The 27,919-nt window shown below is 43.3% G+C and overlaps 1 protein-coding gene across 1 annotated transcript in view; it reads left to right on the forward strand.

The window, feature by feature from the left end:
* Positions 1-25,292, forward strand: part of LOC112255209 (AT-rich interactive domain-containing protein 5B) — a 79,115-nt gene extending 53,823 nt beyond the window's left edge. The window contains exons 6-10 of the mRNA XM_024428253.2: positions 254-494; positions 10,104-10,156; positions 11,884-11,981; positions 22,256-22,469; positions 22,612-25,292. Coding sequence (XP_024284021.1) covers positions 254-494; positions 10,104-10,156; positions 11,884-11,981; positions 22,256-22,469; positions 22,612-24,534 — 2,529 coding nt within the window. The 3' untranslated portion in view covers positions 24,535-25,292. The remainder of the gene's footprint in view (positions 1-253; positions 495-10,103; positions 10,157-11,883; positions 11,982-22,255; positions 22,470-22,611) is intronic.
* The last annotated feature ends 2,627 nt before the right edge of the window (positions 25,293-27,919 follow it).

The raw sequence follows: 27,919 nt of genomic DNA on the forward strand, positions 1-27,919 counted from the left end.
TGGTTTATTTGCACATTGAACCATGTCACTAGCCGCAGTTTAAAACAATGACATCATATCGGAATTCCTCCATCTTTGTGTGCCTTCGCCATCCACTTAACTTTATTTCAGTTTGGTTTAATAAAAAATGTAAAGGTTGCGATTTATATGGAGTGATATGATAATACTTTTGACAGAATCATGTATTCGTTAAATAGCCCCCACTTCCAGTTGAATGTTAACCCTTCAACTTCCACTCTTATATTTCCTACAGGTAAAACCTAACTGCAAGTTGACGGTTCCCACCAGAGGCACAATGGCCAAACCCAGAATCTGTAAACAGGCATCTGTGGAGGAGAAGGTGGAGAGGGAGAAGAAGGAGGAGAAAGAAGAGGATGAGGAATCATCAAATGAGAGTCGGCCAGACGAGCAGGCCTTCCTAGTAGCCCTATACAAGTACATGAAAGACAGGGACACACCTATCGATAGGATCCCCTTCCTGGGATTTAAGCAGAGTGAGTGAAATATCTTCCTTTTATATTCATATAAGCTTTGCATATAGGATATATAATCTTCACACACCAGGTCCTGTAAAAAGCATCATATGTGGGTCCATAACGCTTCTTCTCACACTGTCAGAGTGTCGCATGCATGGGAAACACATCTCTCTCAGATCAAACGCTTCTTATGTAGGTCGAATGTTTCACTTCACAACAATGAGGTCTCACATGCTAGGGAAGATTATGTCTTATATAGAGAACCATACAAGAACCGTCATTCAATATTATTTCTCGGAACAGCCATGCGTCATTGTGGTGCAATTCACTCCATACAAAAAGAGGTGAGCTGTTTTACATGTTAGTCTCTCTATACAAATGTAAGCTGTGGTTCACGATTAAACTCCATATAGATATTTGGAAAGAGACGTCATCTTCACACCAAAGAGGCTGTTCTTAAGTTGGCCAATGTGGTTGAGATGATATGATAGTGACTCAGTATGCATGCATATTGTAGTTACTGAGTTTACAGCATAGCATCGTTTGAATCGAAGCATAACCCCAACTGTTTTACATACAGTACATGTTCTGAATTACAATCCAAGCAAGACTCTTCTCATTAAAGCTTCCAATAATGCAATTTAAACTTGTCCTTGGCAACTTGACTGTTTAAAAAAATAGAACTACTACAAAATATGCTCAGACGCAATCAGCTTTCATGATTCCTTTCAGTCACTGCAATAGCCTCAAGTATCAAAGCAAAACTTTCCTGTTATGGAAATTTTGTTTTTGGATTTGCTTTTATGAGTGGTCTATAATTAAGAAAACAACTGTTTTAAAGCACTGGATTGTCGAACGGTAATACACATGTATTCTTGTCCTCTTTCAATGTGCCTCCTACATGCTTTGCGTGATTGTTAACAGAAGCCATTTAATGACATATTCTTCTCTAAACCATAGGCTCTGAAATGCACACCGAGCTACCAATTCCACTTCCTCTAAAGCACAATGTAGGGCAGACAGAGCAGTGCAGATACAGGTGAAATACTGTACGTGAATCAGTCAATCTATCCACTTTATTTTAATGGCATATTCTACACAGGGCAATGCTATAGCTCCAGCACAACGTTTGTTATCTGTTCCACTAGAAAGGAAGCTTCTTTGGGTCTTCTTTGCCTTCTATTTAGCTTTAGCAGTGTGCCTGCTCGCTGCACAGGACGTAAGATAAATGAACTTCAAAAGAAGAAAAGCCACATGACAAAAAGAGGTTTCATTATATTCCATTCACTTGAACAAACAGCTATTCCCAGTGTTGGTACCACATTCTGAATGTACAAGGAGGGGGCTGGGAGTGTGTGTCAGTGTTGGTACAGTTTGACATCACATTGCACATTTTAAATTGCATTAGTCGCAAATAGGAGAATGAGGAGTTGGGGAATTGGTTTTCATGTGTTGGGCGGGGGAGGTGATGCACATTATTTCAGGTTGCCTTTAGAGAGGTTATTTTTGCCTTGTTTATTATTTACCTGTTTGAACTTGTCTGTTTTAGTCTACATTGTGTTTCATCTGTTTTGCCATCTTTATCTCTGTGATAATTGCCCTGTTGAATAGAGTGAATTAGAGAAAAAACAGGCTGGAAGTAATCTAAGAAAGAAGTATTCTCTTATTTGCTTTCTCCTTTCTGTGCTTCCTAATTCTGCTTGCTATTGTGGTAATTACAGTCTATGCATAACAACCCCATTAATAGGCCTTAGCTGCTATCCAGTTGAAAACACAATGCCATTCTGCAGTTCAAATAGAACCCACCCAGCTTCCTTTGTTATTCTGCCTGTTCATTGACAACAGCCACGGAAGAGGAGAAAGGAAAAATCAATGCTGTCAAATGCAGAGATAGGAAAATGTCATTTTGAAAAATGCAAGCCTTTGTGTACGCAAAGATTGAATTTTGATGGATTTCTCCCTAGGCGAACCTTCCTTATTTATAGGTCTTCATATAAAAATGATGTTACAATGATGTTACAGAAAGCAGATACAAATGTCATTGTTTGGAAAATTGCACAATAAAGTGGGTTCATTGTTTGTGGGGAAATATACTGTCAGAGATGGAATGATTTCAAGCTTCATCTGAACGGGTCTTTGTTGGATTTTGATCACCTGCCTAATCACTATACTACACAACTGCTCTAATCCATGTGAATATCATCTGTCATTGGATATTTGCATGTAAAATTCTATGCAAAATGGCATTGGCATTTGAGCCAACATTGGTAACGAGTGCTAACATGTCAAGTAATACTTGATGCTCATAATGGTGTTTATTCAAATCCCCTTCAGCTGAAGTGTTACAGAGCTAGCTAGGTGTCAGGCTGTATCTACAGTAGTTTATGTAGCTACAGTACATTTGGAAAGTATTCAGACCCCTTCACTTTTTCCAAATTCTTTTACATTACAGCCTCATTCTAAAAATGTTTTTTTTTTAATCCTCATCAATCTCACACAATACTCCATAATGACAAAGTCAAAACAGGTTTAGATTTTTTTCAAGTGTATTATAAATAAAAAACAGATACCTTATTTACATAAGTATTTCTTGCTATGAGACTCGAAATGGAGCTCAGGTGCATCCTGTTTCCATTGATCATCCTTTAGATGTTTCTACAACCTGATTGTAGTCCACCTGTGGTAAATGCAATTAAGCAAAAACCAAGCCATGAGGTTGAAGGAATTGTCTGTAGAGCTCCGAGACAGGATTGTGTTGAGGCACAGATCTGGGGAAGGATACCAACATATTTCTGCAGCATTGAAGGTCCCCAAGAACACAGCGGCCTCCATCATTCTTAAATGGAAGAAGTTTGGAACCACCAAGACTCTTCCTTGAGCTGGCCGGCCGTCCAAACCAAGCAATAGGGGGAGAAGGGACTTGGTCAGAGAGGTGACCAAGAACCCGATGGTCACTTGGCAGAGCTCCAGAGTCCCTTTGTGGAGATGGTAGAACTCCAACAATCAGGCATTTATGGTAGAGTGGCCTAACTGAAGCCACTCCTCAGTAAAAGGCACATGACAGCCCAAAAGACACCTATAGGACTCTCAGACCATGATAAACAAGATTCTCTGGTCTGATGAAACCAAGATTGAACACTTTGGCCTGAATGCCAAGTGTCACATCTGGAGGAAACCAGGCACCGCTCATCATCTGGCCAATACCATCCCTACGGTGAAGCATGGTGGTGGCAGCATCATGCTGTGGGGATGTTTTTCAGCGACAGGGACTGGGAGATTAGTCAGGATCGAGGGAAAGATTAATGGAGCAAAGTACAGAGAAACCCTTAATGAAAATCTGCTCCAGAGCGCTTAGGACCTCAGACTGGGGCGTAAGATTAACCTTCCAACAGGACAACAACCCCAATCACACAGCCAAGACAATGCAGACAAGTCTCTGAATGTCCTTGAGTGGCCCAGCCAGAGCCCGGACTTGAACTTGATCAAACATCTCTGGAGAGACCTGAAAATAGCTGTGCAGCGACGCTCCCCATCCAACCTGACAGAGCTTGAGAGGATCTGCAGGGAATGAGAGAAACTCCCCAAATACAGGCGTGCCAAGCTAGTAGCGTCATACCCAAGAAGACTTAAGGCTGTAATCGCTGCCAAAGGTGCTTCCACAAAGTACTGAATACATATGTAAATGTGATATATACGTTTTTTTATATATACAGTTGTCAGGCTGTGGGTAACTGGTGCATGGAATCAGGCGCAGGAGAGGAGAGATAAGTGTACAAGGTAGTTTATTCCACGAACTGCACCAGTATAAAACAAATACTAAAGGTGTGTGAAAATACCGGTCACTCGTAAGTAACGGGCATAATAACAAACCCGGCAAACAATACCAGCCATAAAGGGGGTGCCACAGGGTTCTATTCTCGGGCCGACTCTTTTCTCTGTATATATCAATGATGTTGCTCTTGCTGCGGACGATTCCCTGATCCACCTCTACGCAGACGACACCATTCTGTATACTTCTGGCTCTTCCTTGGACACTGTGCTATCTAACCTCCAAACAAGCTTCAATGCCATACAACACTCCTTCCGTGGCCTCCAACTGCTCTTAAACGCTAGTAAAACCAAATGCATGCTTTTCAACCGTTCGCTGCCTGCACCCGCACGCCCGACTAGCATCACCACCCTGGATGGTTCCGACCTAGAATATGTGGACATCTATAAGTACCTAGGTGTCTGGCTAGACTGTAAACTCTCCTTCCAGACTCATATCAAACATCTCCAATCCAAAATCAAATTTAGAATCGGCTTTCTATTTCGCAACAAAGCCTCCTTCACTCACGCCTCCAAACTTACCCTAGTAAAACTGACTATCCGACCGATCCTCGACTTTGGCGATGTCATCTACAAAATGGCTTCCAATACTCTACTCAGCAAACTGGATGCAGGTTATCACAGTGCCATCCGCTTGGTTACTAAAGCACCTTATACCACCCACCACTGCGACCTGTATGCTCTAGTCGGCTGGCCCTCGCTACATACTCGTCGCCAGACCAACTGGCTCCAGGTCATCTACAAGTCCATGCTAGGTAAAGCTCTGCCTTATCTCAGTTCACTGGTCACGATGGCAACACCCACCCGTAGCACGCGCTCCAGCAGGTGTATCTCACTGATCATCCCTAAAGCCAACACCTCATTTGGCCGCCTTTCCTTCCAGTTCTCTGCTGCCTGTGACTGGAACTATTTGCAAAAGTCGTTGAAGTTGGAGACTTTTATCTCCCTCACCAACTTTAAACATCTGCTATCTGAGCAGCTAACCGATCGCTGCAGCTGTACATAGTCCATCGGTAAATAGCCCACCCAATTTACCTACCTCATCCCCATACTGGTTTTATTTATTTAATTTTCTGCTCTTTTGCACACCAGTATCTCTACCTGCACATGACCATCTGATCATTTATCACTCCTGTGTTAATCTGCAAAATTGTAATTATTCGCCTACCTCCTCATGCCTTTTGCACACAATGTATATAGACTCCTTTTTCTTTTTCTTTTCTTTTTTTCTACTGCGTTATTGACTTGTTTATTGTTTACTCCATGTGTAACTCTGTGTTGCTGTCTGTTCACACTGCTATGCTTTATCTTGGACAGGTCGCAGTTGTAAATGAGAACTTGTTCTCAACTAGCCTACCTGGTTAAATAATACAACCTGAACATAATAAACAAACACGCACACCAACATGGGGGAAACAGAGGGTTAAATAATGAACATGTAATTGGGGAATAGAAACCAGGTGTGTAGAAAACAAAGACAAAACAAATGGAAAATGAAAAGTGGATTGGCGATGACTAGAAAGCCGGTGACATCGACCCCCGAACACTGCCTGAACAAGGAGAGGGACCGACTTCGGCTGAAGTTGTGACAGTAGCCCCCCTTGACGCGTGGCTCCAGCAGCGCACCGACCTCGGGGATGACCCGGAGGACAAGGCGCAGGGCGATCCCGACGGAGACGGTGGAACTCCCGCAGCATCGAGGGGTCCAATACGTCTTCCACCGGCACCCAGCATCTCTCCTCCGGACCGTACCCCTCCCACTCCACGAGTTACTGAAGGCCCCTCACCCGACGCCTCGAATCCCATATTGATCGAACTGCATACACCGGGGGCCCCTCGATGTACAGAGGGGAAGGAGGAACCTTCCGCATCTCAGACTCCTGGAGTGGACCAGCTACCACCGGCCTGAGGAGAGACACATGGAACGAGGGGTTAATACGATAATCGGGGGGAAGCTGTAACCTGTAACATACCTCGTTCAGTCTCCTCAGGACTTTAAATGGCCCCACAAACTGCGGGCCCAGCTTCCGGCAGGGCAGGCGGAGGGGCAGGTTTCGTGTCCAGAGCCAGACCCGTTCCATCGGGGCCTCACTGCGGTGGTGATCTGCCTTGGCTTTCTGGCGCCTCACGACCCGCTGAAGGTGCACATGAGCGGCGTCCCATGTCTCCTCAGCGAGCCTAAACCAGTCGTCCACCACAGGAGCCTCGATCTGGCTCTGATGCCAAGGCGCGAGGACTGGCTGGTACCCCAGGATGCACTGGAGGGGGGAGAGGTTAGTGAAGGAGTGAGTTCTGGGCCATATTTGCCCAGGGCACGAGCGCCGCCCTCCCCTGGCCAGGACCGCAGAAACCTACCCACATCCTGGTTCACTCCCTCCACCTGCCCGTTACTCTCGGGGTGAAAACCAGAGATAAGGCTGACCGAGACCCCCAGACGTTCCATGAACGCCCTCCAGACCCTTGACATGAACTGGGGACCTCGATGAGATACTATGTCCTCAGGCACCCCGTAGTTTAAAAAAAGAAATTGTACCTTTATTTTACTAGGCAAGTCAGTTAAGAACAAATTCTTATTTTCAATGACGGCCTAGGAAAAGTGGGTTAACAGCCTGTTCAGGGGCAGAACGACAGATTGGTACCTTGTCAGCTCGGAGATTCGAACTTGCAACCTTTCTGTTACTAGTCCAATGCTCTAACCACTAGGCTACCCTGCCGCCCCTGACGGAAGAAGTGTGTAGACAGGGCCTCCGCAGTCTGTAGGGCCGTAGGGAGACCGGGCAAAGGGAGGAGACGACAGGACTTAGAAAACCGATCCACAACGACCAGGATCATGGTGTTACCCTGTGATGGAGGAAGATCCGTTAGGAAATCCACCGACAAGTTCGACCACGGCCGTTGTGGAACAGGTAGGGTTGTAACTTCCCTCTGGGCAAATGCCTAGGGGCCTTGCACTGGGCACACACCGAGCAGTAGGAGACATAAACCCTCACGTCCTTAGCTAAAGTGGAACACCAGTCCTTCCCACTAAGACAGCGCACTGTCCGACCGATGCCCGGATGACCAGAGGAGGATGACGTATGGGCACAATAGATCAAACAGTCGCGGACAGCAGACGAAACGTTCAGACGCCCAGCTGGACATTGAGGGGGAGTGGGCTCTGTACGTAACGCCCGCTCGATGTCAGCGTCCAGCTCCCACACCACCGGTGCCACCAGGCAAGAGGCCGGAAGTATGGGAGTGGGATCCATGGGCCGCTCTTCTGTGTCATACATCCGTGACAGTGCGTCTGCCTTAGCGTTCTGGGAACCTGGTCTGTAGGACAGGGTGAAGACAAAACGGGTGAAGAACATGGCCCACCTTGCCTGGTGAGGGTTCAGTCTCCTCGCCGCCTGGATGTACTCCAGATTGCGGTGGTCAGTCCAGATGAGAAAAGGGTGTTTAGCCCCGTCAAGCTAATGTCTCCATGCCTTCAAGGTCTTGACAACAGCCAACAGCTCCCGGTCCCCCACATCATAGTTTCGCTCCGCCGAGCTGAGCTTCTTCAAAAAGAAGGCACAGGGGCGGAGCTTTGGTTGCGTACCCGAGCGCTGAGAGAGCACGGCTCCTATCCCAGCCTCGGACGCGTCCATCTCCACTATGATTGCCAAAGAGGGATCCGGATGAGCCAGCACCGGAGCCGAGGTAAACAGAGCCTTCAGGTGACCAAAAGCCCTGTTCGCCCCAGCCGACCACTGCAAACGGTCCCCCCTTTAGCAGTGAGGTAATGTGAGCCGCTACTTGACCAAAACCCCGGATAAACCTCCGGTAGTAGTTGGCAAACCCTAAAAAGTTCTGCACCTCCTTTACCGTGGTGGGAGTCGGCCAATTACGCACGGCTGAAATGCGGTCACTCTCCATCTCCACACCTGAAGTGGAAATGCGGTAACCTAGGAAAGAGACGGAATGTTGAAAAAAACAGGCATTTCTCATCCTTGACGTACAGGTCATGCTCCAACAGTCGACCAAGCACCTTGCGCACCAGGGACACATGCTCGGCGCATGTAGTGGAGTATATCAGAATGTCGTCGATATACACCACTACACCCTGCCCGTGCAGGTCCTGAAAATCTTGTAAACAAAGGCCTGAAAGACTGATGGAGCATTCATCAACCAGTACGGCATGATGAGGTACTCATAGTGCCCTGATGTGGTACTAAATGCTGTCTTCCACTCATCCCCCTCCCGGATACGCACCAGGTTGTAAGCTCTCCTGAAGTCCAATTTTGTGAAGAAGCGCGCCCCGTGCATTGACTCCGATCGCACTGGCGATGAGAGGCAGCAGGTAACTGTATCTTACAGTGATTTGGTTGATGCCTCGATAGTCAATACACAGGCACAGACCTCCATCCTTCTTCTTCACAAAAAAATAAACTTGAGCAGTGTGCCCTCTGCAGCCACAGATGGTGCGTTGGAGCGGTGGTGCTGGGGGATGGAATCGACAGACCCCGATCTGGACGTTCGCGGGTAGCCAGCAGGTTATTCGACCTTATGGACATGTCCACCAGCTGGTCGAAGGTCAGAGTTGTGTCCCTACAGGCCAACTCCCGACGGACGTCCTCAGGTAAACTACAACGGTAGTGATCGATCAGGGCCCTGTCGTTCCACCCCGCGCTGGCGGCCAGGGTCCGGAAGTCCAATGCAAACTCCTGTGCGCTCCTCGTCTCCTTTCTCAGGTGTACGAGACGTTTGAAAAATGCCCTGAAGCAGCGGGTGAAATCCTTGAATTGGTCCAGCACCGCTCCTCCTTCCTCCCATACAGCGTTGGCCCAATCCAGGGCCTTCCCTGAGAGACAGGAGATGAGGGCGGACACGCTTAACTCTAACTGAACTGATCCTCTGCAGCAGAGGTAACTCTGGGTCTTCCTTTACTGTGGCGGTCCTCATGAGAGCCAGTTTCATCATAGCGCTTCATGTTTTTTGCGACTGCACTTGAAATTTTGTGTATTGACTGACCTTCATGTCAAGTAATGATGGACTGTCATTTCTCTTTGCTTATTTGAGCTGTTTTTGCCATAGTAAGGACATGGTCTTTTACCAAATAGGGCTATCTTCTGTATCCCACCGTTACCTAGTCACAACACAATGGATTGGTTCAAACGCATTTAGAAGGAAAGGAATTCCACAAATTAACTTTTAACAAGCCACACCTGTTAATTGAAATGTATTCCAGGTGAGCCTCCTGAGTGGTACAGGGGTCTAAGGCACTGCATCTCAGAGGTGTCACTACAGACCCAGGTTCGATCTCAGGCTGTATTACAACCGGCCATGATCGGGAGTCCCACAATTGACCCAGTGTCGTCCGGGTTAGCAGAGGGTTTGGCCGGGGGGGTTTTACAAATGGGCTGTCATTGTAAATAAGAATTTGTTCTTAACTGACTTGACTAGTTAAATAATGGTTAAATAATATACTACCTTATGAAGCTGGTTGAGAGGATGCCAAGAGGGTTCAAAGCTGTCATCAAAGCAAAGGGTGGATACTTGAAGAATCTCAATTATAAAATATATTTTGATTTGTTTAACACTTTTTTGGTTACTACATGATTTCATATGTGTGATTTCATAGTTTTGAATTCATAGTTTTAGAAAATAGTAAAATAAAGAAAAACCCTTGAATGAGTATATGTGTCCAAACTTTTGACTGGTACTGTACATTTGCAATAATGTCTAAAACTTTCAGAATGCAGTGTATGTGACAGTATATTTGCATTTGTTGATCTGACTGAATACCATTGATCTCCCTGTTTGTTGTTCCTCTAACAGTTAACCTTTGGACTATGTTTCAAGCTGCTCAGAAACTCGGAGGATATGAGTTGGTAAGTGTTTACATATGTCCTGCGCCATACTTCACAATCTTGGTCAGGCCCACATTTTGCAAAATGATACCTTTGTTTTAAACCCCCTCTAAGTGGAAAACACGTTACCCTTCCATTTCAGGGGCATTTGTGAAGTCTGTCATTTTTTCACCATGTTGAGGCTCTAAAATCAAGCTGTCTATTATATACAGTGAGACAGCAGAACAGGGCCTTTCACTTGGCAGCCTACCTCACATTTGTTCAGTACAAATTTGGGAAGTGTTTCCAAAATTCTTATATCTTTTGATGTGAAGAGTAAATGCATTGTGAATATTGGTTAGTTCGTTAGTCACATATAGTCATACAGAGAGACGAGCCACCAAACAGGAAACTTGTCATGCAATCGGGATGTGTTTCCTTTGAAGGCTTTTTATCTACAGCTGATTATCACTTTCATGCTTGCTTTGTGAGCAGGAAGCCATGTGGTTGGTTTGTGTAGTCACAGTATGTATTTAATGGTATAATAAGTCTTCTGCATGCTTCGGTTTGAACAAATGAGTGTGCTCACATACTCCTTTAAAAGTTTGCCCTGAAAATGTGAAAAGAGCAGCAATAGATATTTGTCCATCTTGAGATACCCTAGTCAGAATTAAAATAGTCAGAATTCATCTAAGATTACTCAAAAAACCTGTTGTTAATTTTGATGTTTTTGCTGAGGTGATCTTAGTAGAGCAATATTACATCTAACTAAGGTGTTTGGTTCGGTATTTCTCAAGTGAAAAAATAGACAAACTATTTTGTCTCCTGTTGAATTACAACAAACACTTCATTGAAGAATCCCTACTGTTAACCAATCACCAACAAAGGGGTGTAGACTTTGGCTACCGACTTCAGCTTGCCTCGAGAAAGTTTTCTGTGTGCATTAACAGCCTAAAAAAACATTACTGAAGACCAAAACAAATAAAAACGTCAGCGTGCCCTGTGTGCCACAGGAGTCGCTAGTGCGCGATGGGACAAGGACACCCCTACCAGCCAAACCCTCCCCTAACCCGGATGACGCTGGGCCAATTGTGCGCCACCCCATGGATCTCCCTCGATCGCAGCCGGTTGCGACAGAGCCTGGGCTCGAACCCAGAATCTCTAGTGGCACAGCTAGCACTGCGATGCAGTACCTTAGACCACTGCGCCACTCGGGAGGCGCAGTGGGCGGCAGGGTAGCCTAGTGGTTAGAGCGTTGGACTAGTAACCGAAAGGTTGCAAGTTCAAACCCCCGAGCTGACAAGGTACAAATCTGTCGTTCTGCCCCTGAACAGGCAGTTAACCCACTGTTCCTAGGCCGTCATTGAAAATAAGAATTTGTTCTTAACTGACTTGCCTGGTTAAATAAAGGTTAAATAAATAAATAAAATAAATAAATAAAAAGGCATTTTATGCATCTCTACCACTGTACTGTACTTTTCCCTGTTTTGCCCCTGCTGAGGTAGAGACTGCAGTAGCCAGCTATAGCTGGTGGCATGTTATGGAGATGGTTTTGCATCAAATAATGGTGATTTGATGTATTTTATTTAAGTGTCATACACCAATTGGTGCCCAGCCAATCTGGGCTTAAAAGACACAATTCTTTATGGTCTCTGTGGCACACTTAATAACTTTGTTTGTCATTTTCCTAGTGTGAGTGTTTAATACTATCTATAAAGATGCTATCACATAGTTATATACAGGATCATTAAAATCATTTTCTCTCTCAGATCACAGTTCGCAGACAGTGGAAAAATGTATATGATGAGCTGGGTGGAAACCCAGGGAGCACAAGTGCCGCCACATGCACACGAAGACACTACGAGAGGTGAGTTATTAACAAAGCCCTGTCCCATTTTCCTAATGCAGTGGAGGAAGAGGAGTGCTACTCTCAGCCCCAGTATCAGGTGTATGTAAACCCTGCTTAGGGAAGTAAGGCTTCCTTGCTATTCCTGACATGATGTCTTTAGCCATGTCCACAGACTCTCTCACACACTGCTGCTCCATGCATACTAACACAGAGCACAGCTATATTCACCAAACCATTCACACATCTCTCTCTCCAACTAGCCTTTTTTATTGAGAGGGTCCGAACCAAAGCAAACAGCAAACGGATATGATACCTGGTGGAGCCTGAAGATATTATGCATACACACACAGATTACGTGTCAAAAGAGGGCATGCAGAGCAATATTGTGAATGCATATAGTGAGTATGTGTATAGATCTAGGCAAATGACAAACAGTCATTGCTCAGTCAATATGTGTAGGTTTATCTATGCTCTATGAACAAGTTCATACAAAATTGGATACTTGAATATGGTTGAGCAGTTAGATTATACCAAATAGCACTGCAGCTTAATTAAACTTCCTGTGCAGCCAGAAGGGACTGTATTTGCTCTGCCTTTTGAAAGCCCTTTCCTAGCCCTGCATGAGTAGGAGGACTGGTATAGACAGTGTCAGCACAGGGGGTTGGGGGGGCCCAGTGAGGTGTGACTGCTGCGCTGGCCTTTCTCAATACCGCCACAGAAAGCTGAGAAATTGTGCTGAATCAATACATCCCCAAAATATCCCCACTGCAGTGAATATCACCCTGTCAGAAAGAGAGCGGGAAATCTCAGCTGAACCCTAACAGGCCAGGGGAGGAGAATTTTAGCTGAGGCTCACTATTCCAGCAGCTAGGAGGGCAATTAACTTCATCGTATTAGCTCAGGAAACAAAGCTATTCTCTCTCCCTTGGAAGTATATGATAAATGACCCTGTTTGTCGGTTTGGTGAAGGATGTGTTTGGTCTCTGGTGGCGTCGTTGTTTTCACTTAATGATTACTCAGCATTGAGAACACAATAAGTAATTTAAACTAGAGCATGCAACATTTATCCTAACGTCTTTTGATTTACCCCCCTCCTAAGTCAGAAGTAGTGGAAACATTTGGTTGTAATTGCACTATATTAACTGAACGTGCTGATCTTGGTCTTTTGTTTGGGACTTTGAATGTCCCCAAGCCCTGACTGCAATTTGAAATGATCCACATTATCCATTTACCTCTTTAATGGAAGTCATCTGAAACGGTTGCCTTGGAGAAATTATTTTCAATGATAGAGATCAAAATAATGACTGTATTTATGGTGTTGAGCAGCAGGCAGTAGAGAACATAGGTTATCTTTTGTTCTGTTCATTCTGAGGTACTTGTCATTTGGAAAGTTGCTCATTGCAGCCATTCTACTGTGCATTAGCTTAAAGGGAACAATCTATATTTAACGTCCAACCCAAGGTCTAAAGCTCCAGCTGGGAAAGCTTTAATGATATTTATTTAAACCGTTTCCCAAGATTAGCTGTCAGAGCTCTGCTCCCTGAATTAAAAATGAGGTCATGAAAAGATGGCATCAATAACCTTGAAATAGACTGCTGCATTCTCTCCCTGCATGCCGCTTCATGCTGATTTTTTGATTATACAGGTCAGTGGCTTTTTGCTGCCGTTAGTTATTTAAGCTCTCACTTTCTGTATGAGCTGCTAGTGCTACAGAAACATTACATTTATACTGTACATGTTGTCACTCTGATAGTTCCTGTGTTAATGCAGATTTAATGCCTGCCATGCATAGGATTTTTTTATGTAATTGCAGGGGGGAATATCCATGGCAACAGTGGAGGCAATTGAGAATTTTTTTCTCAGAGGTTGTACAGTGTATAACAAATAACAATAAATTCCACTCATATTAGTTAATATACCAGGTAATGGCCGTTTTTTTATCTGAATATTCACACTAGAAATATTGACACTAGAGTGTGAATATTTATTTGGGTTGGATACAGGGTTGGATTCTTTTGCATACATTGCAGACGATACCATTGATTATTTTATGCATTCCTCCTGGTATTGGTGTGCCTCTGCTCTCACTCAAGCTGCACCTCAAATTGAAAATGCATCCCACAGTGTATAGGCTCATGACAAATTGGAACAACTTGGCAAGTCGCCACCCCGTGGATCATGTTAGAGTAGACTAAATCCTAAACACAGCCCTTACTCTGTGTTGCTTCTTGTTCCTCTATGCAACACTCAAGTCTCTTTGTTACAAATCTTACAACATGAGTTAAAAAAAACACATTGCTGTAAGAACCTAAAATGACAAGCTATAGGAAAAAACTACTGGACAGATTACAGCTGTGATAGCACTTAGATGAATGAAGTTTGATTGCTCTCCCTCCTCATTCACCTGGCACAACAAAGAAATAACTAACCCACATGAAATATACTAGGCTTTTAAACCTAGTGTTTGCATTTAGGGGCTTGCAAATTGTGCCATACTTGCAGAGTTAGACATTCGGAAATACTGATAACAATTCACAGTATTATTTTAAACATTCTTGCCTTTGGCTTAGGAACAGTTCATGTGATTTTTGTTGATGTGTAATGATGAACAGACTCTTTTAACTATATTATAAATCTGTTCCTAATGTTGAGATTGGATTGAAGAACATAATGTTCTACGCAGTGAACAACAGACATAATATCTAGCAGTTAATACAAACACTTACCATCCATTGCCCAACACCTGTCATGATTAAGGTTAGCTGTGTGCAGTTGAATGTAGTTTAGCCTTGGGGGAATGGTAAAGGTCATTTTTAGATCTGGTATTTCCAGACTCGACAAAAGGCCTTTCACTGCCCTGTTTAACTGCGTGAATCAGGATCACTTGAAGTGGTTGACTTTCTACAAAAGAGAGGCTTTGAAGCCAAATCTTTCCAAAGCTGAGGGAACAATGTCTGTTTATCCCGCTCTGACTCGGCTCTGAAGATTGGTATTTGCTTTTGTACAGACAGGAGTTATTGTTTTGCCAGTTCTTTGAAGCAGCCTAAACATAACAGTTGGTGATGAATATGTATTTTATGTTATGCTTCTTCTCTTCAAGAGGTTGTTTTAAAACTATCCCAAAATAGGGTTCCGTTAACGCATTAAGAAAACCTATGAACTAAACAGAACGCCAGCTCAAATTAATTTCAGCACCAGGAAAAGTACTGAATGAAATAGCCTATAGGGGTTTCCGGCACTTTGGTGATTTAGGCATTTCTTGGATTCCACAGGTAAATCCCCTTTAACTCAGATGATAGACCAGCTAATTGTTGATAAAAACCTATTTGATTGTTTGGCATGTAAGTGCATTATTTTAATGGGACAGACATGACTATGTCTCTGAATTATAATTGTATTGATTTCCAAACAATCTTACAACAATATATTATACTAAGAAATGTCTTTAGCCTAATTACATTCCAATATGCTAGAGAAATCACTGTCTGTCTCTTTTGCCTATTGAACTTTTTTATTTTTTATTAGTGGATAGGTTACGTACTCAAATCTACCGTGAACATCATAGAAAATGGCTGCTCATGTAAAGGCTCAATGATGAATAGCCATGAGCGGAAGTTAAGTATTTATTGACCTCACAGAAATGTAAGCTCTCCTTCCCTCATTGAGTAATTCCCTCATTGACTTTTCCATGTCATGTTGTGCTCATTCTGCCCTCTGGTGTGCAGGAAAGTATGTTGCATTTGATTTTGATATTGCCTGTGATATTCATTACGAGAAGTGTTCCTGAGAGGCATTTCCTGCTTTGAACTCAACCAAGGATTTATATAAGAGAAAGCCCTATATTTACATAAATGTAACCTATCACTGTGCAAAGAGCCTCCCTGCTGCCTTCACATGTGGACTGAATTCCTTTCATGGCCTCTCGATTGCACACCCTACCCGGCCCCCTGCTTTCAGGAAATTACTACTTACATAAGTCATATTGTATTATCATTGCTGTATTATGTGATCAGGAGAATGTTATATGCTCTCCCTGTACTTATTATCGGCCTTTTACAGAGTCACTGGGTGCTATTTATAATGTGAGTTTTCATAGTTAACTGTTCAGCAACAGAGAAGCAGAAAATAATCCTGCCGTGCTAAAAGAACAGTGTTACTTTTTTTTTCATTTCCAAAAATAAATAAAATAAAAGACTATCTGGAATATTGAGTTTAACAATTGTGATGTAACATGGATTTAAAGGAGAATGTTCCACTGAGATGTGACAAGCACACCAGTATGGATGGTACCCTCACCTCTCAGTGGCATTCTGGAGAATTAATGTAGGGCAGGGCAACTTTGATGGGGTTGGGGGCCACAAAAAAAATTGGGTTTCGTCTTTCGTCATGAGAGACCGCATTCGCTCGTGCGTTTGCATACCCACATCCATATCCACACTTGCAGTCAGAGCCATCCCTAGCCTTTTGGGGGCCCTAAGCGAAAAAAAAACTAGCTGACTTGGGCTAATTGACTGACTGTTAGTGACTGACATGACAATAGAAAAACTGCAGATGCAAAATTTCACTTTGTGTATTCTATTATTCTAACTCTAAACAGTAAGTTGAGCCCCCGACTGAGCCCCCCAGGTGTGAATTGATCCAATAGAACTTTGTATCTTCATCTGTAGCCTAGCTCCTAAAACTCAATGCAGGATTATTTCATTGTCATCCATGTCTGCTGATAGATACTGATTTGTAATTGGTATTGCTAGACGCCAAACACAGAAGGGCATGGTGTTCATTCTTACAGCAGATGGTACAGTATCTTTGCAGACTTGAAATGTGAGTGTATATGAAATTGCTCCCTATTTTCCTTACTCTATTTATACAGCAAGTCACGTCGAGTTCATCACATTATTTCTCAATGGTGCAGTGGTTTATGGTGAATAATTTTTTCACTCCATTAACATCTGTCTTTCTTCTCTCTTTCGCCGTCTCTATTTTCTCCTTCTCCCTCTTTCAAATAAGTCACATTTAATCGTACATTTCCTTTCTTGGCCTGGGGCCCGGTGCCAGCTGTATGAAATTTAGTTTTACTGCTTCTGCTGCCAGCAGTTTGGTTCTGAGAAATCCCACTGAGCCGCTTGAACCAATGCAGCCATTTTTATCTCAGTATCAAATTTCTCTGTAAAAATTAAGTACCTTATTGTGATTGTTTTCAAATAAAAGAGCAATTTCTAAAGCAAGAATTTTACTAGAAGTGTCAGGGAGTGGTCTGAGTGGGGAGGGGAAAACTGAAAAATAGATGTTATTGGCAGAGAGGTTTGGAACTCTCTTTCTTAGGCTCTATTCCCATTACAAGATACTGTGTAAAGGAGAGTCTGAGGAGCAGGGTGGTGAAAGAGAATTCTACTTTTCAATTCACATTACATCCTTGCCTTACATTGTGGCTGGCAATGCAACATGTTTGGTCCACAGCTCAAATTGACAGTAAATATCACAGTAAGCACAAAATATTCAACAATGACAGAAAATGTTCTTCTAAAACATATCACACTATTGAATAATGCAACCAAACCATATTACACTCTTGAATAATGCAACAATTCACAACACACCTACTCATTCCATTTTTTTTTATAAAAAAAAACTATTTTCTACATTGTAGAATAATAGTGAAGACATAAAAATTCTGAAATAACACATACGGAATCATGTAGTAACCAAAAAAGTGTTAAACAAATGAAAATATTTTGCCTTGATGACAACTTTGCATACTCTTGGCATTATTTCATAGTTTGTCTTCACTATTATTCTACAGTGGAGAAAATAGTAAAAATAGAGAAAATCCTTTGAATGAATAGGTGTCCAAACTTTTGACTAGTACTGTATGTGCAGACAAAGGGTTTATTTTCTCATCTGTAGGCTACACTCATTATATTTGAGCTTCAATACAAAAGCACAGAGTTGCTAACAGCATGTCTTCATCAATTAACGTTAGCCTATCAAAAATGTACGATTGACCCCCAAACTAGGCTTCTCTTTTTTCAATATCATGCAAAACATCATGTGGTAAAAGCAAATTGCGACTGAAACCGTGGGTATAAGTGAATTCACCACAACAAGCTGTTTTATATGGAAGGCCATACCCGCCACCAAAAAATAAAATGCCTCATGATTTGTCAACGTGCACAATTAGTCTGTTCTTCAGTCTGATCAACTGTAGCCTCCTGATAACAACCACATCTGCAGGTAGCCTAGAGAAGCCTAAGCATTCTGATCCCATCTGGGCCTGGCCAGGGGAAACGTAACGTCATGTTTTTATAGCCTAAGCTCTGTTTTTATAGCTTAAAATGGGCCCATTTATTTGTGTACTGAGAAAATGTGAGTGTGATCAAATGTGGTTTATATTTGCCTTTTTAATCCAAAATGATTGGAATTAAGTCAATCAACAGTGATGACATACTCACACAGTATCTTTTTAATTACAGATGCAGAAGGCCTGCACGATGCCACCCTGCATACAGTGACCTCAGCCCAGTTAGTTTTTGTCCAATTGCAGTTGTTGTCTCTGTCTGTGTAAAGGGTTTTAATGTTTTCATCCTCCCTAGGGCCCGTTTTTTTGACCTGATTATAAAAATGATCTGGTCCCATCATAGCCCATATAAAATGTTTGTTTTTTTACAGCTGATTTATTACTATGTTGTATGCTACACCTAAGGTCCGGAGTTGTTTAGGTTACTACGCGATCGGGTAAAACTCTGGGCCCCAGAAAAACAATTTACTCAGGGACCTGTGGTGCCACCTCTGAAATGTCCACACAATATTACAATGAAAAAACATATCCTATTGGTATGATCTGCATTTGACATGTGTTTGGTGGTGGGGATGGGCTTCCATAGTTTTACATGGCTCAGTGCAGCCAGCAGCTACTGTAACAATTTCAGAATGTAACAGGCTGTTACTGCAATTTCAGGTAAAAACTCAATAAAACAAGTCTCAGATATTAGGAAAATGTGTATACATTTCAGCCTTTTAAAAAACATTGCTCTGTTATTACTATTTATACTGTATGAGTGTTAGCTCATACAGTATGAGCTGCCGAGTGGCACAGCGGTCTAAGGCACTGCATCTCAGTGCTAGAGGTGTCACGACAGACCCGGGTTCGACTCCCGGCTGTACCACAACCGGCCGTGATTGGGCCAGCATTGTCCAGGTTAGGGTTTGACCAGGGTAGGCCGTCATTATAAATAAGAATTTGTTCTTAACTGACTTGCCTAGTTAAATAACAAAAAAAATAGCTCAATGAGACAATTCTGCTTACACTGCCCTGCTTCAAGGGGTGCAAGTGTCGTGCGCTACCTCTGGCGAGCGTCGTGATTTCACCTGGCAGGCCAAAACACCATCCCACCAAAACAGACTGAAATTTCAAGTGGTCTTTTCAAACACATTATCATAATTTTCAACATTTCACAGTATTATTCCAACCTCATAGTGTGGAAATACAGTGTACAGTGCCTTGCGAAAGTATTCGGCCCCCTTGAACTTTGCGACCTTTTGCCACATTTCAGGCTTCAAACATAAAGATATAAAACTGTATTTTTTTGTGAAGAATCAACAACAAGTGGGACATAATCATGAAGTGGAACGACATTTATTGGATATTTCAAACTTTTTTAACAAATCAAAAACTGAAAAATTGGGCGTGCAAAATTATTCAGCCCCCTTAAGTTAATACTTTGTAGCGCCACCTTTTGCTGCGATTACAGCTGTAAGTCGCTTGGGGTATGTCTCTATCAGTTTTGCACATCGAGAGACTGAAATTTTTTCCCATTCCTCCTTGCAAAACAGCTCGAGCTCAGTGAGGTTGGATGGAGAGCATTTGTGAACAGCAGTTTTCAGTTCTTTCCACAGATTCTCGATTGGATTCAGGTCTGGACTTTGACTTGGCCATTCTAACACCTGGATATGTTTATTTTTGAACCATTCCATTGTAGATTTTGCTTTATGTTTTGGATCATTGTCTTGTTGGAAGACAAATCTCCGTCCCAGTCTCAGGTCTTTTGCAGACTCCATCAGGTTTTCTTCCAGAATGGTCCTGTATTTGGCTCCATCCATCTTCCCATCAATTTTAACCATCTTCCCTGTCCCTGCTGAAGAAAAGCAGGCCCAAACCATGATGCTGCCACCACCATGTTTGACAGTGGGGATGGTGTGTTCAGGGTGATGAGCTATGTTGCTTTTACGCCAAACATAACGTTTTGCATTGTTGCCAAAAAGTTCAATTTTGGTTTCATCTGACCAGAGCACCTTCTTCCACATGTTTGGTGTGTCTCCCAGGTGGCTTGTGGCAAACTTTAAATGACACTTTTTATGGATATCTTTAAGAAATGGCTTTCTTCTTGCCACTCTTCCATAAAGGCCAGATTTGTGCAATATACGTCTGATTGTTGTCCTATGGACAGAGTCTCCCACCTCAGCTGTAGATCTCTGCAGTTCATCCAGAGTGATCATGGGCCTCTTGGCTGCATCTCTGATCAGTCTTCTCCTTGTATGAGCTGAAAGTTTAGAGGGACGGCCAGGTCTTGGTAGATTTGCAGTGGTCTGATACTCCTTCCATTTCAATATTATCGCTTGCACAGTGCTCCTTGGGATGTTTAAAGCTTGGGAAATCTTTTTGTATCCAAATCCGGCTTTAAAATTCTTCACAACAGTATCTCGGACCTGCCTGGTGTGTTCCTTGTTCTTTATGATGCTCTCTGCGCTTTTAACGGACCTCTGAGACTATCACAGTGCAGGTGCATTTATACGGAGACTTGATTACACACAGGTGGATTGTATTTATCATCATTAGTCATTTAGGTCAACATTGGATCAATCAGAGATCCTCACTGAACTTCTGGAGAGAGTTTGCTGCACTGAAAGTAAAGGGGCTGAATAATTTTGCATGCCCAATTTTTCAGTTTTTGATTTGTTAAAAAAGTTTGAAATATCCAATAAATGTCGTTCCACTTCATGATTGTGTCCCACTTGTTGTTGATTCTTCACAAAAAATACAGTTTTATATCTTTATGTTTGAATCCTGAAATGTGGCAAAAGGTCGCAAAGTTCAAGGGGGCCGAATACTTTCGCAAGGCACTGTATATTTAAAACACAGGAATATTACGTTTTTGACTGCACTGGTACATTAAAGGCATTTCTGTTTGTGAACAAGCGAACCACTAATGATTCCTTGTTTGTTCTACCACAAAGTCCCTTAAAAAGGGAATTGAGCAACTACTTAATGTGCACACATGAGAACGTGTTCATGCCTAAGTTGTTTCCTAATAGCATTTGGATTGCTATCATGGAAGCTGGCCTCATAAAGGAATGGGTGAGGCGAGAATTTCCAAAATAATATTGAACATTTCATCACTGGCTGGTACCTCTTTTCGATATTTGATACTGTAATGTTTTGTGGTGTTTAACCTAGAGTATGCCACATGTTTTTCCTCAGCATTTTCATCTGTCCTTATATTGTTTCACACATTTGATAAGACCTTGGTGATAATAACCCCCATGGTGTCAGAACCCACACTGTAGTCTCATCAACAGCACAGCTCAGTCAGAATGGATGTTGTTTTAGTTACTCTAGCAGCTGTAGTGTGTTAACTGTTTCCCTGGTAATGTGATGTAAAGATTAACACACCCTAACTGGGGGCCTCAGCCTTGCCTCATCTCCTGGCCCTATGCCAGGTGTTAGTTGGCTCCCCAGCTCTCTCAGCACATACCAGCTCTGTGTTGAAGCATGCTATATAGTCTATACTAACTGACTCAAGCCCACCACCAGTGTACTCTGGTCAGTCAAGTGTCAAAATTAAGGTTGAAAGTTATTTTCTGAATTTCAGATGTAATTCAAGTTATGTGTCTTTGTCTATGCCACAGTTGTAGGCCTAGCATCTCTGGTTTATCTAGATATTACTTCCTAGAGTGAATGTCCTCTTACAATATAAGTTGGACCTTTTCATTATTGACTGTCATATCTTGAAAAAGATCACAAATCTGAAATGTCGACACCCAATAAACACATGCAGAGGTAATCGTGTGTGAGGAAATTCTTAGAAATTGATTAAACTTTGCAGTTTTATTCCTAGCACCACTTATGAGAGACCGCGTAGTTGTTAATCTTTAAAAATGTGTTGATTTTTCGACATGTTTCATTGCAGCTACATGGGCAGGGTGTGTAACAGCATTCCTAAGAGGTGATACATTTATAGCCTTAACTTTGTTTCAGGTTAAGGTTAACTCAGTCTCTTCCCCTCTGACCTTTCCAGGCTCCTCCTACCCTATGAGAGGTACACCAAAGGAGAGAAGGACAAACCCCTCCCCTCAGCCAAACCCAAAAAACAGGAGCATGGGGCCCAAGAGGGGGGTGCCAAACCCAAAGGGGTCACAGCAAAACGACCTAAAGGTGGACTAAACCAGAGACAGGTGGCCAGGAAGGAGAGAGAGAGCGACGACGCAGCAAAAAGCCAGGAGCTCTCACAGGTCAGTCCTACTCATTTTCTGTCCGTCTGTCTCACACTCTCTCGTTCACACACACTCTTTCCTAGAAAGATAACATATGCCAATGTCACACATGCATCATGTATATGTATTGAATAACAGTATGGCATGTTTTCCCACTAAGGTGTCTGAGGAGAAAGAGGAGAACCAGGAGCCTGCAGTGATGAAGCAGGGTCCTCTTTCCAGAAAGGAGCCTGAAGAAGAGTTACAACACACCCTGAAGAAAGAGGAGACATTGAGCCAGGAGGAAGTGTCCTGCCTGAATCCCCCCAACACAGACTGCCACCGAGCCACACCTGTGCTCCACAGTGATCTGTGTCCACAGCCCGAGTGGAGACATCCCAGCCAGCCACAATCAGACACATTCAACCCTGAGCAAAGGGACCAAGCTGATGGAACCCTCTCTAAGACCCCATATCCACACAACTGGGACAACAACAACAGTAAGCCTAGGTATAGCAGTCTAGCTGACCCAAGCACACCTGACACTCCGGTAGCTAAAGACACAGACAGTCACAGTTATGGACATGGTGGGAGGGTGGGTAAGGTGCTGCCCATGTGTAAGCAGAGCCCACCCCCACTGCAGCTATACTCTACAGAGCCACTCACAGACAAACAGGACTCCCCCAGTAAAAACAAAGAGATAAATCAGTGTCACGTGCACACGCCAACAACATACTCCAAGGACAACCTGGGGGTCATGTCCCCACTAGCCAAGAAGAAGCTCCTCTCCCAAGTCTGTGAGACAAGTCATTACTCATTCAGTTCCCCTCATCTTCCTCCTCCCACTCCATCAGTCAGTGTGGGTGATGTAAGCGACAGCTGCGTAGAGGAGGTGGTGAAACTGAGGCAGGACTCCATCCCGGACAGCCCAGAGATGGCTCCTGTCTTCAGGCCTTCTGTCATCCAGCATGCCCAAAGCGTCAAACCCCAGCAAGAGAGGAGTCCTCTGGGGGATCTGTCTGAGCCTTTCACTTGCAGAGTGAGCCACTTCCAGCCCCGGCTCAACCCCCCCTGGCACCCCTACCTCCACAGGACTGAGCACCAGGATGGAGTGGAGAATGCAGGAGAGACACGGATGCAGCAGCACCCCAGTCAGGCACCATCAGGCTTTGCAGGCGACTGCTACTCCTCCCCTCACCTACACAACCTCTACCGGCAGACAGAGAACTGTCTGAGCCAAGAGCGAATGGCCAATTATCCCAACAGAGACAAACAGGGACATTTTATCGGGGAATGTCAGAGCAGCGAGGGCTTCAGCTTAAACAATCCTGACAGAGAAGGGTTGGCTTACAGAGCTCCCCACTTCTCTGAGAGGACACAAACACATGGGGATAGACCATTGGACGAGGAACCCCGAGATTTCAGTATTTCCAAGCCTGTCACTCAAAGAATGTCTTTCACAAAGCCCTCTTTCTGTGGCCTCCCATATCCCATGATGCATCAGAGTTTAGACTATCACCCCAAAGCATGCAGAGTCCTCCCCATGACTATATCTACCCCCAAACAAAGCCCAGACCCCCCTCAGCCCTTCTTCAACCCTAAAAGCCACGCTGAGACTGTCAGTGCCTCCAGACCCAGTAAGAGAAGCCTGGGGGAACTAGAGAACGAGGGGGTGCCAGACCGCAAGGTGCGAGTGGTGACCCCCATGCACCCAGCCGGCTCTATCCGCAGGGGCGACCCACAGGGGGAGGAGCTCAAACCAGCTGAACCGGCACACGCCATTCACCTCCACATTCCTGAGGGCCACACCTACCCTCCCCACACACCCTTCTACCCAGGGATGTACCCCGGGATGCAGGATGCCCTCCATCACAACCTCCAGTACCTGAAGAGCCAGACAGCTGTGTCCCCCCTGGTCCCTCCACTAGCCTTCCACTCCATGATGCTACAGAGGCAGCTGATGGCCTCACAGCCCAGCCCTCATCACTTCTACAGGCACCCTGGGGGGGCGGCCCTGTACGGGGACCTCCTGCACCACCTGTACCCCCTGTCCACCCTTACCCACCCACAGCTGTCCTCCATGCACCCCAGCACCAGACTCTAACAGACAAACCCACATGGAGCTTAACTGTCTACCTGGGACAGTGGATCTAGTGTTCTATTATTCAGTAAGCATGACAACACTGGTTAACTGTAGCTGGTGGATTTAGTCAGGCACACAGTTACATTTTTTTGTATTTTTTGTTTGTTTTTGCACTGTGCTGTATCACCACTTAAGTTACCTTGTCTCAATTTGCACTCTGTAGTGTTTGTGTTCACCAACCAGGTCCTTTCTCTCGCTCAACAGTCAGGTTCTTACTATCTTTATGTGTGGGGGGACGGGAGACAGAGAAAAGCCATTGGCATGCATGTCGGGGGATAATCAGATTTGCTGGGTCTCCAAAGGGATGGACTACATCACTGCAATGCAACAACCTCATCCTCCAAATGTGTTCTGGGGATTTTATCAGGTTGAAACACTAAAAAAAACATGAGGGGCCTATCTAAAATAGACTCTTTACGCAAAGTTTGCCATTGGAAAAGTTAATGCAGCTGTTAAGCATTAGGCTACTCCACCTTCAATCAAGTTTTTAATATCTTTTTAGAGCTCTCTAGTGTGGTGCTTTGGCCTGTTTCTGTTCATGTATAAGTCAACTACACCTGTATTCTTAGGAATTACTGTGTTAAACCACGGTGCTGTACAAAACCACAAGGCCCTGAGGTATTGTATGTACAGTACCAGTCCAAAATTTGGATACAACTACTCATTCCAGGGTTTTTCTTTATTTCTACTATTTTCTACATTGTAGAATAATAGTGAAGATATCAAAACTGTGAAATAACACATATGGAATCATGTAGTAACCAAAAAAAGTGTTAAACAAATCAAAATATGTTTTTTTTAGATTCTTCAAAGTAGCCACCCTTTGCCTTGATGACAGCTTTGCACACTCTTGGCATTCTCTCAACCAGCTTCAGGAGGTAGTCACATGGAATGCATTTCAAATAACAGGTGTGCCTTGTTAAAAGTTAAATAGTGAAGTTTGAGCCAATCAGTTGTGTTGTGACAACGTACAGGAGGTATAAGACCAAGTCCATATTATGGCAGGAACAGCTCAAATAAGCAAAGAGAAACGACAGTCCATCATTACTAAGTAGTCTATCTGGAAAATGTCAAGAACTTTCTTTAAATTTCAAGAAAGTTTCTTCAAGTGCAGTCGCAAAAACCATCAAGCACTATGATGAAACTGGCTCTCATGAGGACCGCCTCAGGAAAGGATGACCAAGAGTTCATTAGAGTTAACTGCACCTCAAATTAATGCTTCACAGAGTTTAAGTAACAGACACATCTCAACATCAACTGTTCAGAGGAGACTGTGTGAATCAGGCCTTCATGGTCGAATTGCTGCAAGGAACCACTACTAAAGGACACTAATAAGAAAAGAGACTTATTTGGGCCAAAAAACACAAGTAATGGAGATTAGACCAGTGGAAATCTGTCGTTTGGTCTGATGAGTCCAAATTTGACATTTTTGGTTCCAACCAATGTATCTTTGTGAGACGCAGAGTAGGTGAACGGATGATCTCTGCATGTGTAGTTCCCACCACAAAGCAAGGAGGAGGAGGTGTGATGGTGCTTTTCTGGTGACACTGTCAAGGCACACTTAACCAGCATGGCTACCACAGCATTCTGCAGCGATACTCCATCCCATCTGGTTTGCGCTTAGTGGGACTATCATTTTGTTTTTCAACAGGACAATGACCCAACACACCTCCAGGCTGTGTAAGAGCTGTTTGACCAAGGAGAGTGATAGAATGCTGCATCAGATGACCTGGTCTCCACAATCACCTAACCTCAACCCAATTGAGATGGTTTGGGATGAGTTGGACCGCATAGCGAAGGAAAAGCAGCCAACAAGTGCTCAGCACTTGACTGTTGAAAGACTGTTGAAAAATCATTCCAGGTGAAGCTGGTTGAGAGAATGCCAGGAGTGTGCAAAGCTGTCATCAAGGGAAAGGGTGGCTACTTTGAAGAATCAAAAAAATATATCTATTTGTTTAACACTTTTTTGGTTACTACATGATTATATATGTGTTATTTCATAGTTTTGATGTCTTCGCTATTATTCTACAATGTAGAAAATAGTAAAAAATAAAGAAAAACCCTTGAATGAGTAGGTGTGTCCAAACTTTTGACTGGTACTGTAGATAAAAGCTCATTTTCATCAGAACACCCAAGCTGTGAAGAAACCACATTTGACGTTTTTCATCCGTTTTTTAAGGCGAGTCGTATCGCTTGTCAGGAACATTCTCTCAAAATGTTTTGTTGACCCCTGAGAGATGGGAAGGTGACCCAGATACATTAATATATTGAACAGAAAGTATTTGTACTATGCTTAACATTTGAGTCACTGATGCTGCCTACTGTGACATCTGACAGCACTTATCTTGACACATCGTAGCTCTGAAAAATCACTTATTCTTTCATGTATGGCTGTTTACTCAGCCTCCTTCGTTCAACAGCATACTGTATGATAAATAAAAATGTGTCTTGTAGATTATTGCTTTGTGAATATGTGCCTTTCTTAATCTTTGATTACTGGTTGCAGCACTACAGTTATAAGGTTCCATTCCATCATCACATTGCAGTGCAAACTCATTGGACTGTAAATGTATAGTATCATAGTTAATGTTTAGCAAAGGCATAGTTAAGCACTGATGTAGAGAATGGCTACTAGAATAGATTTATGTGCCACAGCCAGGCTCAGTGATCAAAAGGAACCCTGTAGTGCCTCAGGACTAAATAGCACCTGGTCTGGGTTTACAACCATCAGAACTGTTTTAATGGGTATTTGGGACATATGAAATATAGGTAACACATAGCCGTTTAATTTTGTCTTGAAGCCAATCAGAAGAGATTTAGCAGACACTTAAGATAAACATTAATTTACAATTACATGTTCTGAATGTCATGTTTGCTTCAGCAGCTTTAGTAACTACTGTTTAGGCTCCTTAACATTCAAAACTATTCTCTGGCATCTTTCTCTGTCTGACATCTTCTGTAAATAATAATGTAAATACTGTTGACTTCTGATAGTCTTATCATGTGTTATATGTTGTTATAATCTGTAAATAGTATAAATGCATAAAGCTGCTTACACAATCTAGATGTGTCAAAGGTCACCTTACTATATTAGATCTGAACACTATTTGTAGGACACTTTTTATTTGCTTGTTTTCCCACATTGTTTCCATACTGTTCATCTTTAATGTGTTTTTGATACGATGTGCCATCTGTTTACCAATCATTTAGCTGGCAAACAAGAAGAAAAACATTTTGTATTATATGATCCTCTGTATATTTAATTAAAATATTTTACTATCAACGAATGTCTTTCTCCCCTTAATTGTGGTGGTACTATACTATAGATGGGTGAGGTTGGAAAATA

The sequence above is a fragment of the Oncorhynchus tshawytscha genome, linkage group LG01 (genome assembly GCF_018296145.1).
Source record: "Oncorhynchus tshawytscha isolate Ot180627B linkage group LG01, Otsh_v2.0, whole genome shotgun sequence".
In the NCBI taxonomy this organism is placed as follows: Eukaryota; Metazoa; Chordata; class Actinopteri; order Salmoniformes; family Salmonidae; genus Oncorhynchus; species Oncorhynchus tshawytscha.